General features: G+C 44.8%; 1 protein-coding gene across 6 annotated transcripts in view; it reads left to right on the forward strand.

The window, feature by feature from the left end:
* MAPK9 (mitogen-activated protein kinase 9) overlaps positions 1-23,777 on the forward strand; it is a 48,761-nt gene that overhangs the window by 24,199 nt on the left and 785 nt on the right. For 3 of the 6 annotated variants that reach the window (XM_082723655.1, XM_082723653.1, XM_082723651.1), the window contains 9 exons: positions 980-1,109; positions 3,542-3,600; positions 6,064-6,202; positions 14,010-14,175; positions 15,067-15,138; positions 18,669-18,851; positions 19,888-20,012; positions 21,180-21,243; positions 22,203-22,274. In XM_082723655.1, coding sequence (XP_082579781.1) covers positions 980-1,109; positions 3,542-3,600; positions 6,064-6,202; positions 14,010-14,175; positions 15,067-15,138; positions 18,669-18,851; positions 19,888-20,012; positions 21,180-21,243; positions 22,203-22,274 — 1,010 coding nt within the window. Of the gene's footprint in view, positions 1-979; positions 1,110-3,541; positions 3,601-6,063; positions 6,203-14,009; positions 14,176-15,066; positions 15,139-15,473; positions 15,546-18,668; positions 18,852-19,887; positions 20,013-21,179; positions 21,244-22,202; positions 22,275-23,777 lie in introns of all 6 variants that reach the window. The other 3 variants (XM_082723654.1, XM_082723652.1, XM_082723650.1) reach the window with 1 other exon arrangement.

The raw sequence follows: 23,777 nt of genomic DNA on the forward strand, positions 1-23,777 counted from the left end.
CAATTTAAAACAGATGGAATTAAGTGAGGGTCATTAGCAAAAAAAAAAAAAAAAAAAAAAACACAAACAAACAAACATGAATGGGGTGAATACATGGAAAACAGTGTTACAAACTGCATAGAACAAATACATAGAAACAATATTTTAGATGGTGCTTGGATTCTCAAGTGGTCCTTAGCAGCTCTTAACCTCTGGTGAGGAGCCGAAGGGCAAGAATAACACTAGTAGCGTCATTAGTGTAGTTTATACCAAGTGCCCAAACAGCCTACTCAATTTTTCCTATTTTCTGGAGGTAAAAAGGAACCATGACTTTTGGCTGGGAACTTGAGATGCCAGAAATGCAGCCTCTGCAAGATTTTATTCTTACTATAATAGCACAAGGAGTTATTTCTAGTCAAATTTTATATAGCCATTGCTTACATTAGAGCTTTTGTATCTTGGGGATTTACCATGAGCTGAGATCTTGGCTTCTGTTTCCTTTTTTCAGACTCTTTTGTCTGGGAAAAACACAATCAGAGCTTGTATTTGTTACATCCTTCTTATGAGCTCAACCATTTCCTCCACTGCCATATGCCAGATTATACCTATATTGTATTCTGTGATAACCAGTGACTTTTTTTTTTCCAACTTATTGGCGTATTCAAACTGAAGAGTTCACTTCTTGGCTGGTCTTACACACTTTGTATTTAATTACTTGGTTCTGAATATAATAATCTCAACTCATATAAGGAGAGGTCCAGGTGTGTGTCTTAACTGCAGCTTCCAAGTTTGTGCCTCTGCAAAGGAGTCAGTCCATCCCACACTCATAGCCAACTTGACTTGTTCTTTATGTGTAGGAGTACCTTGAGTGGAAGCAAGCAGAAAGACATTTCCTTATTTGTTACTTATTTTTAAACAGAATGCATTGAATGGGCATTGTGCATTGTAGTCTTCTCCAGAATCATCCTAATGGGTCCCTTATTATATTTCCTGATTATAGTGCTGCTTTTGATACAGTTCTTGGGATAAATGTTGCAGTCAAGAAACTAAGCCGTCCTTTTCAGAATCAAACTCATGCAAAGAGAGCTTACCGTGAACTCGTCCTCTTAAAATGTGTCAATCATAAAAATGTAAGTTATGTCTACATTTCCTCTGTGTAATGTTGTTCATGATATTGTCATCTTGGGGGGGTCTTTGGAAATACATTGAGTTCAGACCTTGGGTAAAATAGTCATAACAGGAACTATTTAAGGGGTTCTATTTTCTTGACAAAATTCTTAATCAGCATTGGGGAAATTAAAGTCAGCAAGAAGCGTCATGGTCCTGTCTAGGTCTGACAGCAAGATCAGTTAACCTGTAATCATTTGATTTTCACTGTTTCTGTTTCTGTAAAATGGCAACAACATTGACCTAAGAAACTGAGAAACAATTAACCAATTTTTTTTAGAAAAACATTGTTCCATCAGGTAGCTTTTTACCTCGTATGATGGACATTTCAGTTCTAAATAAATGTGAGTAAATGGTGTGATACTCAAGGTGTCTATGCTTTGACATTTCCACCAAAACCAAAACACTGTGAATTTCAAGGAGAAATTGTGTTTCTCCAGAAAACGAGGTATGCAGGCCCATCGTATGTCCACAGCTAGTCTCTGAGCATTATCGTGAGGATGATTTGGTAACTTTGCTGTGTTTGAAAAAAATTGTAAAGTGTTCTGTCTGTAAGGGGCTTTGGAGATCAGCCCTTGTGACCCCTTACTTACGTGCCTCCCTTCACTTTAGCATTGATGCTGGATCTTTCTGGGGTACGGACATTACATACAAAACAAAGACAAGTTTATTCTTTTGAGTCTGTGGTTTGAGTTTGTTTTTGATTTCTCCAACATGTGCTTTGTTTTACTTACACATTTAACATTTTTTTCATGTTATGCACAAGTATGGTTAGGTTTTTTTTAATTCATACAGTATAAACAAGAAGGCAAAAGTCATCGAAACCCTTAGATCATTATCATTAACATTTTGGTGAACATTCTTACACGTGCACCTACATATTACATGAACATGATCAGTTGTGTTATGGTGCATCTGGCCTTTTCCCTCGCAGAATACTCTTGGGCCTCAGATACATTACATAGTACACATGCACAATTATTTATTTAACCGGTCACCTGTTACTGGATATTTGGATTGCTTCCAGTTTTTGCTATTATAACCAGTGCTGGAACAAACCTCCCTGTACTTGCATCTCTGCCCACCTGTCCAGGTGAACTTCTTAGTCAAAGTGTGTACTGCACACTTCTTATTTTAGTATGTGCTGACAAATTGACCTCACAGAAGACTGCAGTTTTACACTTTCACTAAGACTGTCGAGGGGTACAAAAAAGATTATCTAAGAACGTGTTTTATTTCAGAATCCCCCAGCACTATGTACATATTGTTGATTTTTTTGTTGTTGTGCTTTGCCCATCTGAGAGATGACAAGTGATATCTTATTCTTACTTCTGAAGCTAAATTCTTTCCATACTTTATCTCTATTAACCATTTATTTTTAAAGAATCTGTTTCCAAAAAAAAAAAAAAAGAATCTGTTTCCTGTGGCCTCTGACCATTTTTCTCTTCGGCTGTTGGTCTCTTTTATGCCTTTATAGAGGATCTTTGTATAATTAAAGCTATCAACCCTGACTTCTTTTCCATTTGACCTCATTTAGGTTGCTTTTGCTATATTAGTTTTTTGGTGGTTTTTGTTTGTTGTTGTTGTTTTTGGTTTTTTTTTTTTTTTTTTTGGTTTGTTGACCTTGGTTTGGGTTTAATATGACACATGTTCTAGGTTTCCTGTCATGTTTAGAAAAGGCTTTTCTATGCCAGGATTACGTAAATGTTTATCCACATTTTAGTGTTCTGTGGTTTCATGGTTTACATTTAAATCTTTGTTCCATGTGGAGTTGATGTGAAGATTCAGTATGGATCTGGTTTTATTTTGCCCTCAGTTAGCCGGCCACCCTAATCCTATATTCTCAGTCATTCGTCTTTCCCTTGGTCATTTGAAATGATTGAGGATGTGTGTTTGATACTCAAGCGGTGGGACTCCTAGAGGCCTTCCCACAACCTTCTTTAAGTAAATAAGTAACACTTTGAGGGGTTCACCTTCATCATACTAAAAATACAGGTTTCACCTTCCTATTTCAAAACTTCAGAAATTTGTAGAGCGTATTTCAGTTTTCAGAGTCAACATATTGCTTTGGTGTTTTTCTACCCATAATGTCTACCTGTTTATGTCCAGAGCCCAAAAGACATTATGTGTTAAAACTGTCTCATAATGAGTTACTAGAGACACATCAAATGTGATTTGATTAAAAATATATCGTCTTTCCAAGGTGAGAATCCTAATCATTTAACTTTTCTCAAATACCATGTAATAGGATATTTTGGTAAAACTAATAAAAATAATAAATACTGAGCTCTGCTATGATTTTTCAGTTTTAATACATTTTTAATGTTAAACTTAATTTTGATAATTAAGTGAAGTTACCTGACATGCTGAGGAATAATAAATCTTCTCTTTCCAGATAATTAGTTTGTTAAATGTGTTTACGCCACAAAAGACTCTAGAAGAATTTCAAGATGTGTAAGTATCATTTTTACTCAGTAACGCACCATGCATCAAAGACTAAAAATTTAGAAAAGAAAGTAATTGCTTTTCTTACTTCAGAAATGTAGGTAACAATATATTTAGCCACTTTTTCCTGTGGAGGAGAAATGTTAAGAAAAATAATAATATTCAACTATTTGTGCCTAGATATTATCATCTCCATAACCGACAGGATGACTGGAAACAATTCTTTGGAGCAGACAGTGACCATTAATGCTGTTGATTTGCTTTGCTGAAATATAAAATGTTTTTCTCCAGTGCCCCTGAAAGCCAGGATGATAGGGTTCAAGGCTTTATAATTGTTATTTGAAATCATTATATCACTAAACACCATGCAATTCCAAAATCTGAAATAGAATTATCTTACAAACAGTAAAATATTAATTTATTGTATTGAAATAGAATGCCCAACTCGTCCTAAATTGAGTGGTGCATTCATTCAACAAATATCTGATTGCCACTTGTGTGCTAGGCATTCTCTCGGACTTGGCATACTTCAGTGACCCAAACAGGCCAAGATCCCTTTTATGATTAAGAATTGCAGGCCATCATACTCGCTCTGAGAGCTTTGAGAAAGCTAGAGAAGATACGCTGTCAACGGAAGGAAGTGCTGCCATCTTAAGGATGTCGCAGGTGTTCTGGAAGAAGTGAGCTGGGTTAGGGAATCAGAAGTGCGGGGGTTAGGAGTCAGGGAACATCCTAAGCAGAGGAGGAGAAATACCTCACTGGACTGGGGATAAAGAAACCCATAAAGGAGGCTCAGGATTAGTCCTACAGATATTTGAGGGAAGGTGAGATCGAGATAGAAGGAACAGGTGTACAAAGGAGAGGAAGTGGGGCCATGCCCACTGTGCTCTGAGAGCCACAGGTGGCCAGTGTGGCTGGAGCAGAGTTGGGGTGGGGCAGGGAGGGGCAGAGGAAAGAAGAGGGTGAGCTCTCGGAGAAGTGATGGGGCCAGACCCTCCTGGGCCTCAAGGCCACTTACTTCAAGTCAAGGCAGTAAGACCCAGCAGAGGCGTGAGCTTCCCTGATTTACATTGTCAAAGAATAACTTTAGTGTCTCTGTTGGGACCAGCAGGGGTGGGGACACAGAAGCCCCATAGCAATGTAGGGGAAGGGTGATGGTGATTGCATTTAGGCCAGAGGGTACAAGGTAAAGGGGGTAGACTGGAGGCTGAAACTGTCCCGAAAGGGGAGCCACTGTAGAGGACTGCAGTGTGAGGAAGGGGAAGCTGAGGGTGACGCCTGGTGCTGGCCTGAGCCCCTTGCAGGTGCTCCCAGCTGAGACAAGGAGGGCAACAGGCAGAGCCAACTGGTGGGGGAGGTAGAAATGGGGGCTCAGTTTTGGACATGGGCCTCGAGATACCTCTTGGATACCCAAGTAGGCCTGGGACATGGACAGTTATAAGCCTGGCAATTCAGGAGAGAGGTCTGGGCAGAAGGTATGAACTTGAGAGTTGACGGTCTGCAGATGGTATTTAAAGTGTTCAGACCAGGGACCAGAGGAGATCACCAAGACAGTGATAGTCAGAGAAGAGGAAGAGGCCAAGGAGTGAGCACTGGCACCCCCAACAGTAAGAAGTTGGGAAGGGGAGCAGGGCACAGCTAGCCAGGACTGTAGGACAAACCATCGGATTTAGCGACATGCAAGTCATCAAGGGTCTTGGCAAGGACACTTGCAGCAGAGTGGCAGGTCACATACCCGATGGAAGTGGGCTTCAGAACAAATGGGAGAAGAATGGGAGATGACAAGTATAGACACCTCTTAGGGGAGTTTTGCTTGCAGAGAGCAAAAATACGGGGTATAGCTGGTATGGGCAGAAGGTCCAGCATGAGAGAATAACAGCTCGGTTTCTCTACTGGTAAGTATGATCCAATAGCAAAAAAAAAACACATAAATAAAGATTTGGGAGAATTTGAATATTTGAAATTCTATTGTATATGATTTAAAAATTGTTTTAATACGAAATATATCATGTTGATAGTTTTTTTTTTTTTAAGATTTTATTTATTTATTTATTTGACAGAGAGAGATCACAAGTAGGCAGAGAGGCAGGCAGAGAGAGAGAGGAGGAAGCAGGCTCCCTGCTGAGCAGAGAGCCCGATGTGGGACTCAATCCCCAGACCCTGAGATCAGGACCTGAGCCGAAGGCAGCGGCTTAGCCCACTGAGCCACCCAGGCGCCCCATGTTGATAGTTTTTTTTTGGAAAACTTCTGCTAAGTTCCATTATATGTTTGCTTTTTTTTTTTTTTTACAAGATACCTTATAAATATTTAGAAAAAACAAGGTTTTTTTTTGTTTTTTGTTTTTTTCCAAAATTTTAGCCAGTGCAGTAACTAAGTAGTAAGTTATTACTGTTTCATATAAATATAGTTTAGGACCATAAAGGAATTTTGGGTGATTTTTATGTGTACATGGCTGATCTTTTTCCCCCCAGGTATTTGGTTATGGAATTAATGGATGCTAACTTATGTCAGGTTATTCACATGGAGCTGGACCATGAAAGGATGTCCTATCTTCTTTACCAGATGCTCTGTGGTATTAAACATCTGCATTCAGCTGGTATCATTCATAGAGTAAGTAGTGACACCACGTTAGTTTTATTTTTAAAGTCACAACATTTTCCAGTCATGATTCTCCAGGCACAAAAGAACTTAATATTTTTTTAAAAGTTGCCAGTGTCAAAAGAATTCAAAGAAATTATGGGATCGTGTTGAGTTCCCAAATCCCACTGAGATTAGAAGGAGCGCCTTGTTGGCCCAAGCCCACATAAGCCACTCCAGATGCAGGCTTGAGCTGCTCGGTTTGATGCTGCAGAAAAAAACTTACCTTTTTTTTTTTAACCTTTAATTTTGAAGTAACTTAAAGTTTAAAAGTTACAAGAATAGAACAGAGAACTCCCCAATGTTATTTACCCAGAACCATCTGTTTGTTCATTGTTAATATATTTGCCATATTTGAAATCCCATTTTTTTTTTAAAGATTTATTTATTTATTTGACAGACAGAGGTCACAAGTAGGCAGAGAGGCAGGCAGAGAGAGAGGAGGAAGCAGGCTCTCTGCTGAGCAGAGAGCCCGATGCGGGGCTCAATCCCAGGACCCCGGGATCATGACCTGAGCCGAAGGCAGAGGCTTTAACCCACTGAGCCACCCAGGCGCCCCTGAAATCCCATTTTTAATGAGGCAGGAGTTTAGATTTGGGATGGAGAACAGTTAGAGGCTAAGTAGTAAATGATACCATTGCTTGAGAAATCATACATAAATTATGGACCAAATCCCCATTTCTTAGAGTCATAAAGCTTTGCCACTGTAGCATCCTGGCCCCTCGGTGGGAACTTTTGGAATGGCCCAGGATGGGTGTCCTGAGCCCCTAAACTGGGATTTGAATGACAGCTGGCTGTACTCTGTCAGGAAGTAGCATTTAAAAACCAGTGGATACAGTGTACTTCTGTAAGCTGCTCTTAGGAGTTTTTGTTTCTTTTTTGACTTGTATCACTGTGCAAGCAGAACATCAGGATAGAATTTTCTTTGACAATAAAATGTTGAGTGAGACTACAGGCAGAGATAATAGAATTATGTTGGAGACATTCTTAGCATTCCCTAAATTATTACCATACTAATTCTGTCGACAAATTGTCTATAGATATTATATTCCAACATCAAGAAGTTGTCATTTCTCTGAACCACAATCTGTGTGGGGAGAAAGATAGTGAGACCAGAACAAAGAAGCCTATTCACAGAGGAAAGAATAGAGAGATTTTCAATGGTGTGGTAGATCTGTTAGGCGCCAGGAAACATTGGCCACAACTGCACAGCCCGCCAACCCACAGAGTACCCGACTGCCCTTACCCCTAGCCATGAGCCTCAGGTCTGGGACTCCAAAGCCCTAGGGCCTGGGCGGCATACCTGGTCCCCAGCCAGGGCCCTGTGTGGGGCCTCACACACACTGGGCTCCTGACTGGGTGATGTTATTTAAAATATGGCCTTTGCTGCCACCAAGTGTCCAGTTAAAATAATATAAATTCTCTTGACAAGTTTTCTTTTAAAATAATATTACTCATTTTTTTCTTTTGTTTTTATTTAAATTCCAGCTAGTTAACCTACAGTGTAATATTAGTTCCAGGTGTACAATATCATGATTCAGCACTTTGATACACCCAGTGCTCATCACCGCAAGGGCCCTCCTTCTTCCCCATCACCTGTTTCCCGCATCCCCCTACCCTCCCCCTTCTGGTGACCAGTACTTTATTCTCTTACAGTGAGGAGTCTGTTTTTTGGTTTATCTCATTCTCTTTTTTTTCCCTGTTTGCTCATTTGTTTCTTAAACTCCACAGAAGAATGAAATCATATGATATTTGTCTTTCTCCAACTGACATTTTTCACTTAACATAATAATACCCATTTTTTTAATTAAAAATAAACATTTCCCAACATACTATTCTCTTTTGCTTCCTAAAAATTTCACAGTCCATTATATAAATTAAGACACTCTTCCTAGCTCTTAACCACATTTTGTGTTACATTCATGGCTTTAGAATAAGTTTCCAGCCTTACTGTGTTAAGCCTTATCAGTTTTGTAAAGGAAAATGGTTTGCCTTACTTGTTGCTCCCTTCCTGGGCCGAGTATTGTGGGGAAGCAGTATCCTAGGGACCTTTCCAGGGCTGCAGCACACATGCCCATGTTAGGGAATGTTCGGTCCCTGAAGCTTGGTTCCAGTTCTGATGACCAGAATGTCAAAGAGTGTCCAAAGGGGTGTCTACTTTGCCCAGCACAGTGTTTAGAAACCCTAGAACACCCCAGCAGATGATCCCACCAAGCCCTTCTCCATCCTGTCCATCACCCCACCAGGCCTTGCCACTCCGCCTGCTTGTCTTCTACCTGTTCACACATTCATGGGTCTGCTGGACTTTGTGCTCGCTTGTGAAAGAACCACGTGCTGGTAGTGGGAAAGGGAGATAGTGCAAATAGCGAGAAGCCCCAGTGGCCCACCCTGCCCACCCGGCCAGGACCCAAGAGGTGATGAAGAACCTATTAGTGGGTTCATGGTTGTCCACGAGCCTTTTTGGTCTTTTCTCTCATACACAGTGCCATGTACAAAATACACATTTTCAGTTTTGCTTATTAAATTGCTTTTATACTAAATATAAATTTTAATTATTTGGAAAGTAGAACATTGATAGTCTCACCACTTTTTACCTTGTATGATTCAAAAACTTAAAAGAAGGGAAAGTCCTCCAGTTCTCTGCTGTTGTCTGGGGGTGGGTCGTGATAACAGCTGGGTGTTTGCTCCCAAACTTTAGAGTGAGTACCTTACTACCAATGTATCTGTGTGTACTGATGTCCTTTTCAGTTTATACTTTTCAAACGGGATCACCCTTGTTTGTAATTATTCTGCAACTTTCTGAACAAGTTGGTTGATTTGTTCCTTATTTTAATCAAGGATCAAATAGTTCTGCAAATATTTATTTTAAAAAAAGCAACAACACAGAGTCCCCACTTCCTCCTTCTAATTTCTTGCTCCCCAGAAGCAAACTCTGTTCTTTTCGCTGTTATTTTGGTGTTTATCCCCATCCCTTCCCTTTGGGGCATAAGGTATCACTTTAGCTCCCTCTCCCTGACCCAGAGCCTCCCCTCCCCTTCGGCTACCTTTCCCGTGGCCTGACCTCCCTGGTGTTGGTGGTGTCATTGGGTTTGGACCAGTATGGGTGGTGTGTTGTCTATCACTCTGATCACCTAAATGCCCCCCGCCCCCCGCAGCCTTCTGTTTACACTGTGATTTAGTTGTTTGCATTGTGGTCTTGTTCTTTTGCTTTTCAAGGAGCAAGTAGTTTGCTCTGCTCTCCTTGCTAAGTTAACGCAAAGCCTTCTGCCAAGCATCTGGGTTTCCTCTCAGTGTGTCCAGGTGATGTGCTGTTTCATCGCAGGTGGACCCTCGCTCTCAGAACCTCAGAGCTGTTCCCACCTTGACTGGCTGCCCCCCACCCCCATACCTGATGCGGCAGGTGGGGGGGGGGTCATCCTGGCCCTGGCCCTAGCATTTCCCTGGGGCTTAACCTGCTCCCTGACCCCTTTCTGTCTTTCTCAGTTTATTCCCTTATTTTGGTGGAACACATCCTCCAATAGCTTCTGCAGAAGTGGTGCATGGGAGGTAAACTTTCTTGCGGCCTTAAATGCTTAAAACTCTTCATTCTGCCCTGTCACGTGATTCATAGTTTGGCTGGATATAGAATTCTTAGTTACAAATCAGTTGCCCTCCAAGTTGTAAATGCAGGACCCTGTTTTAGTGTCATGTAGTTTGGCTTTTGAGCTTTCTAGTACCATTCTTACTCTAGATGATTTGCAAGTGCCCTGTTGTGTTTTTCTCTCTTGATTCTCTAAAAATGTTTCTTCATTTCTTGGGTTCTGAAATGTTATGGCGATATGCCTTGATACGAAAATTTTTTTCATTCCTTGTGGTGGGCACTTGATGGCCCTTTAGTCTGGAAGGCTATGCCCTAGAGTTCTGGGAAATTTGTAGTATTTCTTTCAGAATGCCCAGAATGCCTGGTGTCAGAAGCTAGGTAGGGTAGAGCTGGGTCAGGATGCAGACCTCCACTACACCCATGCCCTCCCTGTGCCTCCCACCAGCATATCTGTTGCTATTGTGCTGAGGCCCAAGTCTGGAATCTCAGTTTCAGTTTTTCTAGGTTATGGGGCCATAGGGGTGAAGAAGGAGCCTGCCTCTCTTCTGGGGTGGAGCTGGGGAGATCTGGAAAGCCCTGACCCTTTCCTGGGCATTGTGGTCCCCCTTGTGGTGCTCGGGCTGCTCACTGAGTTTGGAATGTACCACACTCAGCCAAGTCATTCATTTCCTGCCTCTCCACCACTCTTTGTCCCCAGAGAGCATGTGGGGTTTTTCATGGACAGCATGGCCTGCCAGGATGGGACTGGACCTGCGAGATTCGTACTAGGTGAAGGCCTGTGTGGAAGAGCCGGGGAGTGGGCTGCAGGGATTGGAGAGGCTGGCGGAAAGCAGCCCAGGGCTGAGCTGTTGGAGGGACTGAGGGCAGGGCTGCAGGCTGCAACTATGGCCCTCAGAAAGCTTCCCCCACGGCAGTCCCTGAGCCGCCTGCTGGAGTCTGGTGTCTCAGAAATGGGCTCCTGCCCTACACTGTGACAGGCCAGGAGCCACACAGGTCAGGAGGAGCTTTGTGGTGCTCCCCATGGGTCTCTCTTCCTGAGGGGAGCTTGAGAAGAAGGTATCTCCTGTCCCAGTAGTTGTTCTCTGGGCCACAACAGATGCACACTTTCCCTTGTCCACTCTCTGTTCCCTCGGCTGTCGCCTTGCCAGGTCTCCATGGTTTGCCTGCATGTGACCCAGACCTTGATATCTGAGGGGTCTGACTCTGGTGGCTCAGAACAGGCTACTGGGCCCGTGGATGCAGCCAGCAGTCCCCTCCCCAGTCCTGAAATTGTATGATCGAAACGGATACACTGGGCAGTTGGAGTGACCCCCGCACTGGTTCCTTGGCCTGCAAAGTAAGAGGTGTCATGATGGCGAAGGCCAAGTGGGCACATGAGACTGTCCCACCAAGATAAGTCAAGAACACGTTTGATCTCCGGGGTCAGCATGGATAGAGGAGATTAGGGCCACCACTGGAACTCAAGGACAGCACTCCATGTCACAGCCCTGTTTGAGTCCCCAGTCCGGCCCTGGAGGAAACTCAGTGGTCCCGGAGAATGTTTGCCGCCAAGGCCTATGCAGCTAGTAGTGCTGGTTGCAGCTGCAGTGCCAGCCATGATAGAGCTCCTAGAACCGATTAATAAGGCCTTAGTACAGCGTGAAGCCACTGACAGGGCAAATGCATTCTTCCATGCTGATTGGGAGGGAGGGTCAGAAACTGTTCACACACAGGTGGGACAGACAGCAATGTACTTCCGTAGTGTGCACAGGTCTGTGTCGTCAGCTAGCTGGAACCATGGTGCTTTGGGTCGTTGCGTTTCAGGGTCCACTCAGAGCTCATGTCCCACAGTCCTCCAGATGACTGCTTAGCCTCCTGTCCCAGGGTTCAGTCATCCCGGTGAGTGGCTGCAGGTACCTCTAGGGAAGAACTGGGGAAATCAAGGTAGCGGACACTTGTCACCATGTGCAGGGTCCTCCTTCCTAGGATACCGCTCTGGTCATTGGGTTCTGATCTGAGAACTGACCGGGGAAAATGGTGTCTTATGGGGTGCCGCCCTCGGCCCCCTTCTCCTCTGCTCTGGCCCTTCTGTGGCTATAGTTGTTTCACTCATTCTTGTTGTCTGCCCCAGGGACACTGTGCTCTCATGGCCATCCCTACATCTGTGGGCCAAGCCCCAAGTTCGTGTGTCCTTTGTATCTTAACGTGTGTTTCTTCTTTTCCCTGTTTGGGGTGGTAAGAGAGAGTGCCATGGAAGTGGGGGGGCCATCAGGAGCCCCGAGACCTTTTCCAGCCCCTCCTGTGGGCAGGCATCCCCAGGCCAGCACCTTTCAGGCCTGCCAGGACATCACAGACAGCGGCTTTGCATTTTGTTATCACAATTTTCCAGCAGATGGCAGTATAGGGTGTCCTTCCAACCCAATCTGCTCGAGGGGAGAATTTTCTGACAGCTGGAAGGGGCTGGAGACTGGCATGTTTTCTACCTCATTCTGCGGTTCACTGAGCGGTGGACGGTGAGCTGCACTACTAACCCTTTTCCCTATGGCATTGCTTTAGATCAAGGCTGGGGTGGATTCCAGAGGAAGGAATCAGCTTCCTCTAAAGAAAGCACCTTTTGACATCCCAACCAATGGGATGTTGTCATTCCTTTCCAAAGAGACCCAAAATAGTTCCTTGTCATTTGGACATTTAAAAAAATTTTTTCTTCACGAAGATGAGCATTATCTTACCTGTTATCAGGTGTTAACATACCTATTAACATACCTGCTTTTGCCATAGTCTTGGTCTTAAAAAAAAAAAAAAAAAAACTAGAGATAAATTGGTTCTTTGCCTTAGCTGTATGACTGCCTCCTCACAAGGCACGCTGGTGTGCGTGAGGGGCTCACAGAGGGATGGGAGAGCTCCCGCGGGCTCCCCCACATGGATGAGAGGATGAGAGGGTGGTGGCCAGTGACACCAGGGCATCTGCATGGGAATCGGTGGGAATTTTCATTGCGTTTTCAAATATTACATATTTCTACCGAATCCAAGAAGTTGAGAACATTCAACAGTAATGAAACATAATTTTATCTGATGGAGTTTTTAACTGTCTCAAGGCACACCTGCGAGCACCCATCTGTGCATGTTCCTTGGAAGGCATGAGTCAGGTGCTGGGCCTGACCCCTCACACTGAGTCTTCCCAGGTCCTCCCGTGCTCAGTGTGACTAGGGAGGACAGCGGACGGGGATAGCTGAGAAGGCACAGTTTCTAGGGTGAATGTGCAGGCTGCCATCCCAGCCAGCAGTCAGATCTCTGGGGCCTGAGGAAGGATATGGGGATGAGATGGTCCTTGTGAAGAAAGGCCCGGGGTGGAACTCATGTTCATGTGTCCATAGTGTGGGGTCGAGGGGAGGGTGACACATGTGTTCACACAGCGAGCAACTTTGGTGCATCCACTGGATGAGGCTGGGCTCTGAGAGCTGACAGCGCAGCCCGGGCTCTGGCAGGGGGAGATGAGGGTGCCTTCTGGGAGGTGTGTGTGGTGGGGCAGGCTTGGGGACCATGGAATTCTTTGTCTGAGAGAAGAAGTCTCCATTCAAAGATTGTGGAGTTAGAGAATTCTAGCCCCGTGCTGAGTAGTGTGGCAGCCACGAGCCACAGGGCTGTCGAGTACTTAGAATGTGGTGTCATTGTTAAGATGCAGTGGATTTCAAGAACAGTACCAAAAAAGGAATATGAACTGCCTCATTAATCATTTCTGTATGTTGTTTCACATATTAAAACGATAATGTTAATGGGTATATTGGGTTACATAAGGTACCTTATTACAATTCACTTTATGTGTTTGTATTCATCCTTCCTAAGGTGGCTCTTAGAAAATGTGAATTTCGTGTGGCCTGTGTTATATTTCTGTGGGACAGCTGGGGACTGACGGAGGAGCAGGTGTGGAGGAGGGAAAGCTGGGTTCTGTGGGAGCTCCAAGGAGGTTTTAAGCAAAGAGATGTCGTGACGTTTCCCACATAGGGACGAGGGCGACCATCTGACTTCTTGAAGTGAATTTGTATTTGTTTCAATTTGAGAGAGTTAGGTTTTCCCAAATTCCAGTGTTCAGTTCTAACCCCCCTTGATGTCCCAGAACTCTGGTACCTGGGCAGCCCCCAGCCTCACGAATCCCTGGGGTACGAGGTTGGCGGTATAGTGTGCTCTGGGTTGTCATGCTCACCTCAGCCGTCTCTGCCCTAGGACTTGAAGCCTAGCAACATCGTAGTAAAATCAGACTGCACACTCAAGATCCTTGATTTTGGCCTGGCCCGAACGGCGTGTACCAACTTCATGATGACTCCATATGTGGTGACGCGTTATTACCGGGCGCCTGAAGTCATCCTGGGCATGGGCTACAAAGAGAACGGTGAGTGCAGGCGGTGCCCCTGCGTGGCTGAGGCTCACCAGTAGCAGTGTTCCCCCAGGCCACAGGAAACACCCTGGGTGGGCCCACAGGTGCAAAGTCATTAATCTCATGTCTCCAGTGGCTGAAGTCACCCGCTTGTACAAATTCACTTTTGAAACGAGTACTTTTTACCATCTCAAACTTTAACATGCTTGGTTTGGACACATGTGCAGGCCCACCACACCAGCAGTACCTGAAGACCTCCCCAGGCCCCCTCTAAGCTCTCTGCCCCCATAGGGAGTCGTTACCCTGATTTCCAGTGCCGAAGCCTGGTTTTTCCTTATTTTTTGAGCTTAGTACAAATAGAGTGATACATGCTGTTTTTTGTGTAAAACCGGTTTATTAACATCAACACTTAACTTACTCGAACAATATCAGAGCCCTTTGTAACTTAGCTCTCGACAAATTTGTCAAAAAGAACTCAATCACAGTTACTCGCTAAGAGTCTGAAACTTATATTTTTCAATGTTAAGCATAAAAAAAATAAAAATATCAAATTGCTGATAAAAAAAAAGAGTCTGAAACTTTGTGCAGGTGATCTGGATGGTCACCAGTGCCCCCCCGCCCCCCGAGAGATGTCTCTCTATGGCTTCCTGGTGGCCCCGTTGGCTCCTCCAATAGTGCTAAGCAGGGCCACCAAGTAGCCCTCTGTCTGGCCCTCAGGCCCCAAGGAAGCCCAGACCAGCGCACCTGCTCCCAGAAGGTCCTGCAGGCATGATAGGGTAGCAGAGGGTCACGCAGTGGGCATGGTGTCCATACTTGACGACAGCTGGGCTTGTCTTTGTTGGGAGGGGGTCTTGAGAAAGCTGCATGGGGATCTCGGGCTGGCTTTAATCACCTGGTGTTTGGTAGTGGACATCTGGTCTGTCGGGTGCATCATGGCAGAAATGGTCCTCCATAAAGTCCTGTTCCCAGGAAGAGACTGTATCCTTCACAGGGAGAAACCCAAGCATGGGCCGTGGGGGCGGGCGGGTGCCTGCCTGCACACAGCTCTGGGGGCACAGCCACTTCTTCTGTTGGCGGGTCTGTTTGTATTCCATGCTGTAAAGTGCTGGACCCTCAGGTACTATAGCCCAGACTGCCGGAAGCCGAAGGCCACAGCGAAGGCCGGCAGTCGTTCACACCATGGGGACAGCTCACCCTTAGCTAGCCATTTATTTTTCCATATTTGTGTGTTTAGTACACTGTTAGAACTCCTTTTCCTCACCTTTGTTTTGTTCATGGCACTTCATAATTTTATCATTTCATTTTATTTTCAGTTGATATCTGGTCAGTGGGTTGCATCATGGGAGAGCTGGTGAAAGGTTGTGTGATTTTCCAAGGCACTGATCGTATCCTTCCCGGGACCTTCATGGCCGTGCTTTCCATAAATGCCGAGGCCAGCAGGAGCTCGAAAGGAAAATGTTGTACTTGTAGACCGTATCCTGGGGGGGTCTTTATTATGTTTGTTAAATTAGCATCACAAACCAAGTGGTTCAGTTTTATGTTTTCTTTTTCACTTGACTACCTGTAATGACTTTATGGAGGCTTAGAGTTACATTAAACCAATTATGTTAGTTTTAATTTTATCAAAAATAGCTTAGGAATTGATTTATTCTGTCAAACATATTTTGATATTTAAATGAAAAATACTGTTTATTTAGATCATTCAGTTGTTTTAACGAGGAAGGTTGCTGTCTAAGCTTAATAGGCCAGTATTATTGTGTCATTCAATTATTAATATACCATTTTGCTAGTTATTAGAATGGACTAAAATATTTTCCCCCAAAGTAAGAACTGAAGCACACTACATAAGACTAAAGTAAAAGAGATCAAAAAGAAGTTTAGTGAGGAACAGTACATGTTAATTTTCTTGCCTGTTACTCTGCTATTTTGTAGAAATTTTTAAAAGATCCATCTAGAAGGTTCTTCTGTGACACACCTGGAGAAGTCTGAGTAAATATACTATGCAGAAGATTAACTTATACTGTGGTCAGCAAATCACATTAATAACACAGAGCATAAAGCAGACGAGACAACATGCTCGTTAGAGTAGCTTTCCTTGGTCACGCTTCTCACATTCTCCCATCTTTAATATTTTTCACTCAAACATACTCCCTTTTTCATTTGCGTTCTAACCACTTACGATTTCCATTAGTCTTTGATTTTGTTTTTGCCTTATGAAACCTTAAAGTGGTCTCTGTCTGATGGCAGATTGATGGTTATTTTTAAAGGAGATGGAGCTGTGTAGTCAGTGTTTTGTATGTATTTTATTAAAGTTATTTTAGTTTTTTTATAATTTTATGAGGGTGATTTTCTTGTAATATAAATTCTTTACAACACAAATGTGGAATGAAAAGATTTTGTTCCTATCATTTTATTTGCCTTCCTTGACATTTTTCACATCACAGATTTTATGTGAAGTTAAATACAGCATTTTATTTTGTTCTAATAAATTTTCTGGCAGTTTTCCACTGCCTTTCCTTTGATTCGCTTGTTCCAAACTATAAATAAGGAGGTCTTTATCTTGCAAACAGACTCAGCTTAAAAGGGAAAAGTTGATGTATTCTGAAGATAAATAATTTAGAAGGATCTACTTAACATTTCATTGGTCTCAATTCTTGTTCATTTTGTGTCCTTCCTTTTTTGAATTATGAAATGTTTTCTTCAGAAAGTATAAAAACTGTGGATACTTTCTGGTGCACTACAAAGTTAATTTGAAGTTCCTCCCTTAAGTATTAACATCTTGCCATGTCGGTAACTAGTATTTTTATATATCAGGCGACCTGATGTCATTCTCAAAATATATATACAGGGTTAACATCATTTTCCAAAGGCAATTTTTGCCCCCTATTTCAAACATTAGATTAAAAATTACTGGAATGGGAAAAGATTCTGGCATCTAGACTGCAGTGCTCTGAGATGTGCTTCAAATCCGTGACCTGGGGTAGAAGAGGACCTCCTGTGCCACAGTAGCCCATCAGAGACAGGGAGCTGCCACCCTCAGGCGCACAGGAGTCCGGGCATCCCTCAGCCTCGATCCCTCTTCAGCATAACGAGAGGCCCATGGGAGCCAAGGGATAGGAGTGCACGCACACACCAAGAAGGCCCATCAGGCTTGTTGGGTGTGATGTTTCCCTTCCCACCCTTTCCCTTCCTCCCGTTAGTCTACAGAAATGACCCTTGATCATGAGCACACTAAACATTTACTCAGCACCTGCCCTTTTCTAGGCTCAGACCTGACTTATGTTGGAAAAGGTCGTTCCAGCGGCTGGGCCAAAGGCAGACAGACTCACGGACAAGAGCAGGAGCAGGGAGACGAGGGATGTTTCAGAGGATCAGTGGAAAGTGAAGGTGGTGAGAAGGGCTTGAGGGCTTCCCCATCCAGCTCCGGCAGCACATAGGAACACAGGAGTGAGGGAGGAGAATATGCTAGTGACTCCAGTGGCCAGAGCCCATCCCCTGAGCCTGTTCAGCTCCCCGGCTTCTTCCACAATAATGTGATTGCATTTTTCTAAGACAAACCTCCATTCCTTTTTTTTTTTTTTAAACAACTTTTGAAAATGGGTTTTTAAACATTGCTGTTTACATGACTTTTTTTTCCTGGCCTACATTCTCTGTTATCATCGTTTCAGTCTCAGAATCACTTTCCAGCTCATAATGCCCATTATTCCAAGCCCCCTGTGAACTAGGCAAAGCTGATATTTTCTGCATTTTACAAACAAGCAAGCCGGAAGCCAAGGGAGACTGAGTGTTCAGCACCCGGCGCATGGTTAGAGCACAGTGGAGTCCGAAACCCAGGTCATGTGCTCTGAAAGGAAGTAAGATGCACTCCAGGGTACTGCAGTGATGGTCAGGGTCAGTGCCAGGGGAATGAGAATGACCTCGCAGAGCTGTCCATCTAAGCCCAGTCCCAGGCAAGCCTGTGGTCCTGTGGGAGAGGACAGGGCCTGGGCTCGAGAGCCCCGAACCCTGGCTCACGCACCATACTCCGTGGGGCCTCTGCTTTCCCAGCCGTGACCCCGGGACCCAGGTCTGTCTACTTCAGCAAGCTTTCGAATCTAAGTAGCCTCAGTGTGAAAACTGATTTCGGTTTGCTGAAGTCCTATTTATCTAACTTCATCTTTCATCACCTCTGTCATGGGTATCCTTCAGTTACAAGATAACTGTCATTTGGTCTAGAAGGTGGGTCAGTCTAATATACTAATATATTAGTATAATAGTCTAATATACTGTAATATACACAGTCTAATATACTGTGACCAGAGTTTAGAAAGGCACAGAGGTTTTAAAACTAGTCTCCCTTTGGAAACCCACACCATATTTGCATATTGTATCAAAACACCTGTGGGGTGGCCTCACTCATTACCTGTCAGTAGGTCGAAAGAGGGTTTTCATGTTTCTTTGAATGATGCTACTTCATGTGACGTGACCGTAAGGCCCTTCAGTTGTATTTTCCTCAAGAGACTCCTTAGATATTGATCAGTGGAATAAAGTCATTGAGCAACTAGGAACACCGTCTGCGGATTTTATGAAGAAACTGCAGCCGACCGTGAGGAATTACGTAGAAAACAGACCGAAGTACCCCGGCATCAAATTCGAAGAGCTCTTTCCAGATTGGATATTCCCATCCGAATCCGAACGAGACAAAATTAAAAGTAAGAGGCCCTTTGTTTCCTTCATCCCTGTTTCCACAGTCTGGGCACCACTCTCGGCCTCTTCAGGTCCTCGTTCTGATGCCTCTGGATGTGGGGAGATAAAATAATGGAAGCCCTCAAATAAAGTGAGGTACAGGCCAGCCTGAAGGCTTAGAGACCTGAAAGTTCTGTCCTCTACAGAATGGCCACGCTGAAATCTTTGGTCAAAATGAAAAGGTTCGAGTCCCTCTGAACCAGTCTTATGTTAATTATAGCAATTGGAAATCACAGTCTTTGGGTACAAGGAACCCTCTAGTTAAGATTCTAGCCCATAGTTGGATAAAATAAAGCTCCTCCTCCACTTCTCCCGTGCCCATCACTAAAGCTGTGATTTAAGGGAAAGGATAGATTTCTCTCCACCTCAGGGTATACTGTGCCTCCATCCGAAAAGTCCCATCTCTCCTTTGCCTACCGATGTGAACTTTAATTGCCAATATTTAGGTGAGTTACTGAGTATGTTGGTTTTTTTCTAACAAGTAATCTCTAGATTTTTTTTTAAATGTATGTTGCCAACATTACATGCAGTTGGGCATAGGGGAGGCATCCATGAAGTGTTCGATCACGGGCAAACATGAGATCATTGTATGGCTTCAGAGGTCTATTGTAATCCGTCTGGAGGGGACATGAAGAGAAGAGCCTTCCGGTGCTCCATGCCTGCATGTCAAGAAGTGCAGCCCTTAGCTGGGCCCCTGCGCCCCCCCTAGTAGCAGCTCTCCCTAGGCACCATGTTGGCCTCCTGTTGGCCTGTGTCCCCTTGGTGCCCTGTTCCCCCTTCCCCTCCCAGATCCAGAGGCAAGAAATGGAGGTCAAAAACCTGATGGTAGTGAAAGTGGTTTCTTGGCTTATTTGTAAAGAAAAAGCCTTGATTGATCTGGAACCTGCCAAAAAATTTCTCAAGGTGAATACATCTCTATTCTGTCGGCACTGTCGCATTTCCTCTGTGATGTTCTGTGTCTCGGCATTCATGTATTCATCTAATCATTTGTTTGCACCCTAGCAAGTCAAGCTAGAGATTTGTTATCAAAAATGTTAGTGATTGATCCCGACAAGCGAATCTCTGTGGACGAAGCTTTACGTCACCCTTATATTACCGTTTGGTACGACCCTGCTGAAGCCGAAGCGGTAAGCCTGTGTTCCAGAAGGACTTGTTGGGGGGGCAGGGCGTATGTTTCCTCGGATCTTCCATGGCTCAGTCCGAACAGCTGCATGAAGATGGCAAGTTCTAGATTTCATTTTTTTTTTTAAGATTTTATTTATTCATCTGACAAAGAGAGAGCACAAGCAGGGGGAGCAGCAGAGTCTCCGCTGAGCAGGGAGCTCGATGTGGGGCTCGATCCCAGAATCCTGGGATCGTGACCTGAGCCAAAGGCAGATGCTTAACCCACTGAGCCACCCAGGTGCCCACAAGTTCTAGATTTCAGAGGACTCCTGACTATAAAGAGGCCAGCGGTCGTCAGAGACTTGAGTCCCTTTTGGGACCCTTGCTCCTGGGGCCATTGCTCCATGTAGCTCAGGAGTGGATGTGCCTATGCTATGGTGCCACGTTGTCTTCCTTTATACACAAGCTGGCGTGGGATCATAATGCCACCACTTATGAAGCCCCCATCATGTGCCTGGCAGGGTGCTGTGTGCTTTGCTTATAACAGCTTGTTTAGTCCATCCAGTCAGAGAGGCTAAGAAACTTGCTGGAAGGTTCCCAGGGCAGTTCCACTTGAGAGTGTGGGCTCAGGGCCATTCTGCCTTAGCAGCAGTGGCCTGAATGCTCTCTGGCTCTAAGACGTAACTCATGGGGGCAGGCTTGCTTTAGGGCTCGCCCGTGGGCTTCACCACCACAGTGAACAGTGTTTCAAGGAGCCCCATTTATCGACATGGGCTTTTGAAGTAGGTCTTTGGAACGGTCCTGTGCGAGTCAGGGATTGGGTAAGGGGGCTCTGACGTGAAGAACTGCAAACCTGAGCCGGCATGGTCCTCATCCAGGGCGGGTTGCTAGGAAGCGGCTCATGATTACTGCTTCATAGGTACATTTGGGCAGATGCCGTGAGAATGTTTAGAGATCATGTCATTATTAAGAGGACCACAATAGCTCCTCTTTTTTTTCTTGGTTAATTTCTCCCTAATTATTTTGATTCACAAAGTGATGTAACATCGCACTTCTGAAGAAACCTTTAAGGAGCCATGTATTGAATGAAAGTCACATGATAAATAGATGAGAATCTCCCCAGTGATTTTACCGTCTTCATGCCTCATTACGTTTGTAACTGTTGACTTCACGTGTCATTTAATTTTCAGCCACCACCTCAGATATACGATGCCCAGCTGGAAGAACGAGAGCATGCGATTGAAGAGTGGAAAGGTAAAGGCAAATGGGACTTTGCCCCTCACTCGCCTATGCAGTCGCTTGTTGGCAGGAGCCCTTCTAGGGAAGTGGCGAGAGGCCCTGCAGCCCCTGTTAGCCCAGGTCTTCCCACTCCCTAGTAGAGCAGGAACTTGCAGATAACAGAGAAGAACCGGTATCAGCTGCATACTGTGGCTTCTGGAGACTGTGAGATTCACCAAACAGCCCACAGGCAACTAAGCTCGTAACCAGGAGGTTGAAGAGCAATTCCCCATTAAAAAGCAGAATCAGTAGGAATTGAGAACCTGGGTCAGTGCAGGTCAAACATGGCAACGTGCTCTGCCCCAGCGGATTACGTCTGCTCTCTCAGGGTGACTGGAGAGCCGGGACCTGCATGAACATGCGCTCGCCAGGGCAACACACATAGCCACACTCTGTGCCAGGGAAATGCTCAAGGCATTCTCCTCTCGGCTCACAAATGCCGAAACTCTAGGAACCCTTGATGCTTCCCTGGGAGGTTGTTTGCTTCACTTACAAGTCAGAATCAAGGAAACTAAGGTTGAAGCCAAGAAATGACTGATGAGTTTGTATAAATTTCTGGCCAGGCTGGAGGGGCTTCTCCCCCACAGATGGATACCGTCTCCATTTGGAGAACCCCGAGTAATGAGAGAAATGCTTGCAAATGGTGCGAAAACGTGTGGTACTTTCAAATGCTCCACAAGGGTCACTTTGCTAGTCCCCCGCCCCTTGTAGAACCCCCTGTGGGTACAGAACCACCTTCAGTCAGGTTGAGAAGATGTAATGTATCGAACAGTGGGTGTTTTGGTCTAGGTAGACAGTATTATTGAGTTAACTGTATATCATGGTTAAAAATAAGGCATCACGTTGCCCTTGGAGTGGCCCCGATTAATTAGGAAGCAGGGTTCAGAGATGCAGAGAAACTGATGGAGGCTTCTACCTTGCGTGTCTGTTTGAAGAGCTGATTTACAAGGAAGTGCTGGACTGGGAAGAGAGGAGCAAGAACGGCGTGGTCAAAGATCAGCCTTCAGGTTAGTGATTGCTTTGATAGCTTGAGCCCAGTCTCCTTTTCCCCTTCCAACTTTCCTAAATGGCAGCAGCACTTGGGATGGCAGCTCACCCGGCCCTGGGTCCAAAAGCTCCTGATGGGAAGTCGGCTGCCTGTCTGGGGTGTTGCAGTGGCAGCAGCTGCTGGGCTTCTGCTTCAGGAGATTAGAACTGGGTTAGAACCGGCCTACTTCCATACTGGCCTCTGCTCCTGCCAGCTCCATCTATAGATGAGGGAGCTGAATTTCAAACGTCGCCACGGTGCATGACCCTCTGGGCAGGCCCCACCTGGCTCCAGAAGAAAATCCGTGCAAATCTAAGTAAAATGCAGTCTGGTTCCCTTGTGAAAAAGCTGTTCATCTAATACTCCCGTATTTGTACTTGGCCTCCCTGGTGGCCGACTCCCCATGGAACTGTCAGAGACAGAACACGTGTGGTGTTTGCGCAGGATTGTAGGGTCCCACATGCTTCCTGAGTGAGATCCTTCCTTGTTATATTTATTCTCTCACCTCGTCCCCCCCACCCAGAAGCCCGCACTCATGCACACGGAGACACAGACTCTTGAATTTTCTGTTCAGCATGACGTACATGCCAAGTATCTGGAGATTACGTAACTTCAGCACAGAATTAGGTGCCTGTGGTTAACAAGGCACAAATTGAAGACTGTAGGCACTGGCCTCTGAGAGTTCAAATGTTTTATTTTTGCTTGCACCAGACTAAAATACAGGCCCTAGGAAATAGCATAGTTTCATGTACCTTAAAGACTCAAAATGTCAGTTTTCAGGATATAGAAAACAAAAATAAAGTCAGTAGGAGGCCACTAATTTTTTTTCCTTTTTGTTTGTTTGTATATAGTTTTTATTTTAGCATGGTTTTCTTAATTTAAAAAGCCAACATGTAGTACATCATTAGTTTCAGATGTAGTGTTTAATAATTCATCAGTTGCATAGAACACCCTGTGCAGATCACATCACGTGCCTTCCTAATGCCCATCCCCCATTTACCCCACCCTTCTCCTCCCTCCCCTCCAGCCACCCTCAGTTTGTTCCCTAGACTTAAGAGTCTCTCAAGGTGTGTCTCCCCATCTGATTTTTTTCCATTGCGTTTTTATTACAAAAGAATTGTTCCAAGGTTGCTGCTTTTTCCCTTGGACAAAGTATTGATGACTATAGCTGAAACATCTGATGATCATCAAGCCCTTATTTGGGCTTCAGCCTTTTGCGACACTGAGAGTTGTAGGACACCAACTTTCTATGAATATCTTTTTTTAAAGAGGCAGGTGTTTTTCAGCATGGGAAGAAAAGGAGGATGTTTGGGATCCTGGGCCCAGAGAAGGACTCCAGGAAAAGCTGGGCACGGGCAGCTGACTCACCACTTGTCCACACTGGCAGTGAGGCCTGGAGCCACGCCAGCTGTGGAGGGTAGGGCCCCAAGGCTCCACTGCCCAGACCCGCAGCAATGTCGTGCGTCAGATTTTATTCTCCTTG

The sequence above is a fragment of the Mustela nivalis genome (genome assembly GCF_964662115.1).
Source record: "Mustela nivalis genome assembly, chromosome: 3".
In the NCBI taxonomy this organism is placed as follows: Eukaryota; Metazoa; Chordata; class Mammalia; order Carnivora; family Mustelidae; genus Mustela; species Mustela nivalis.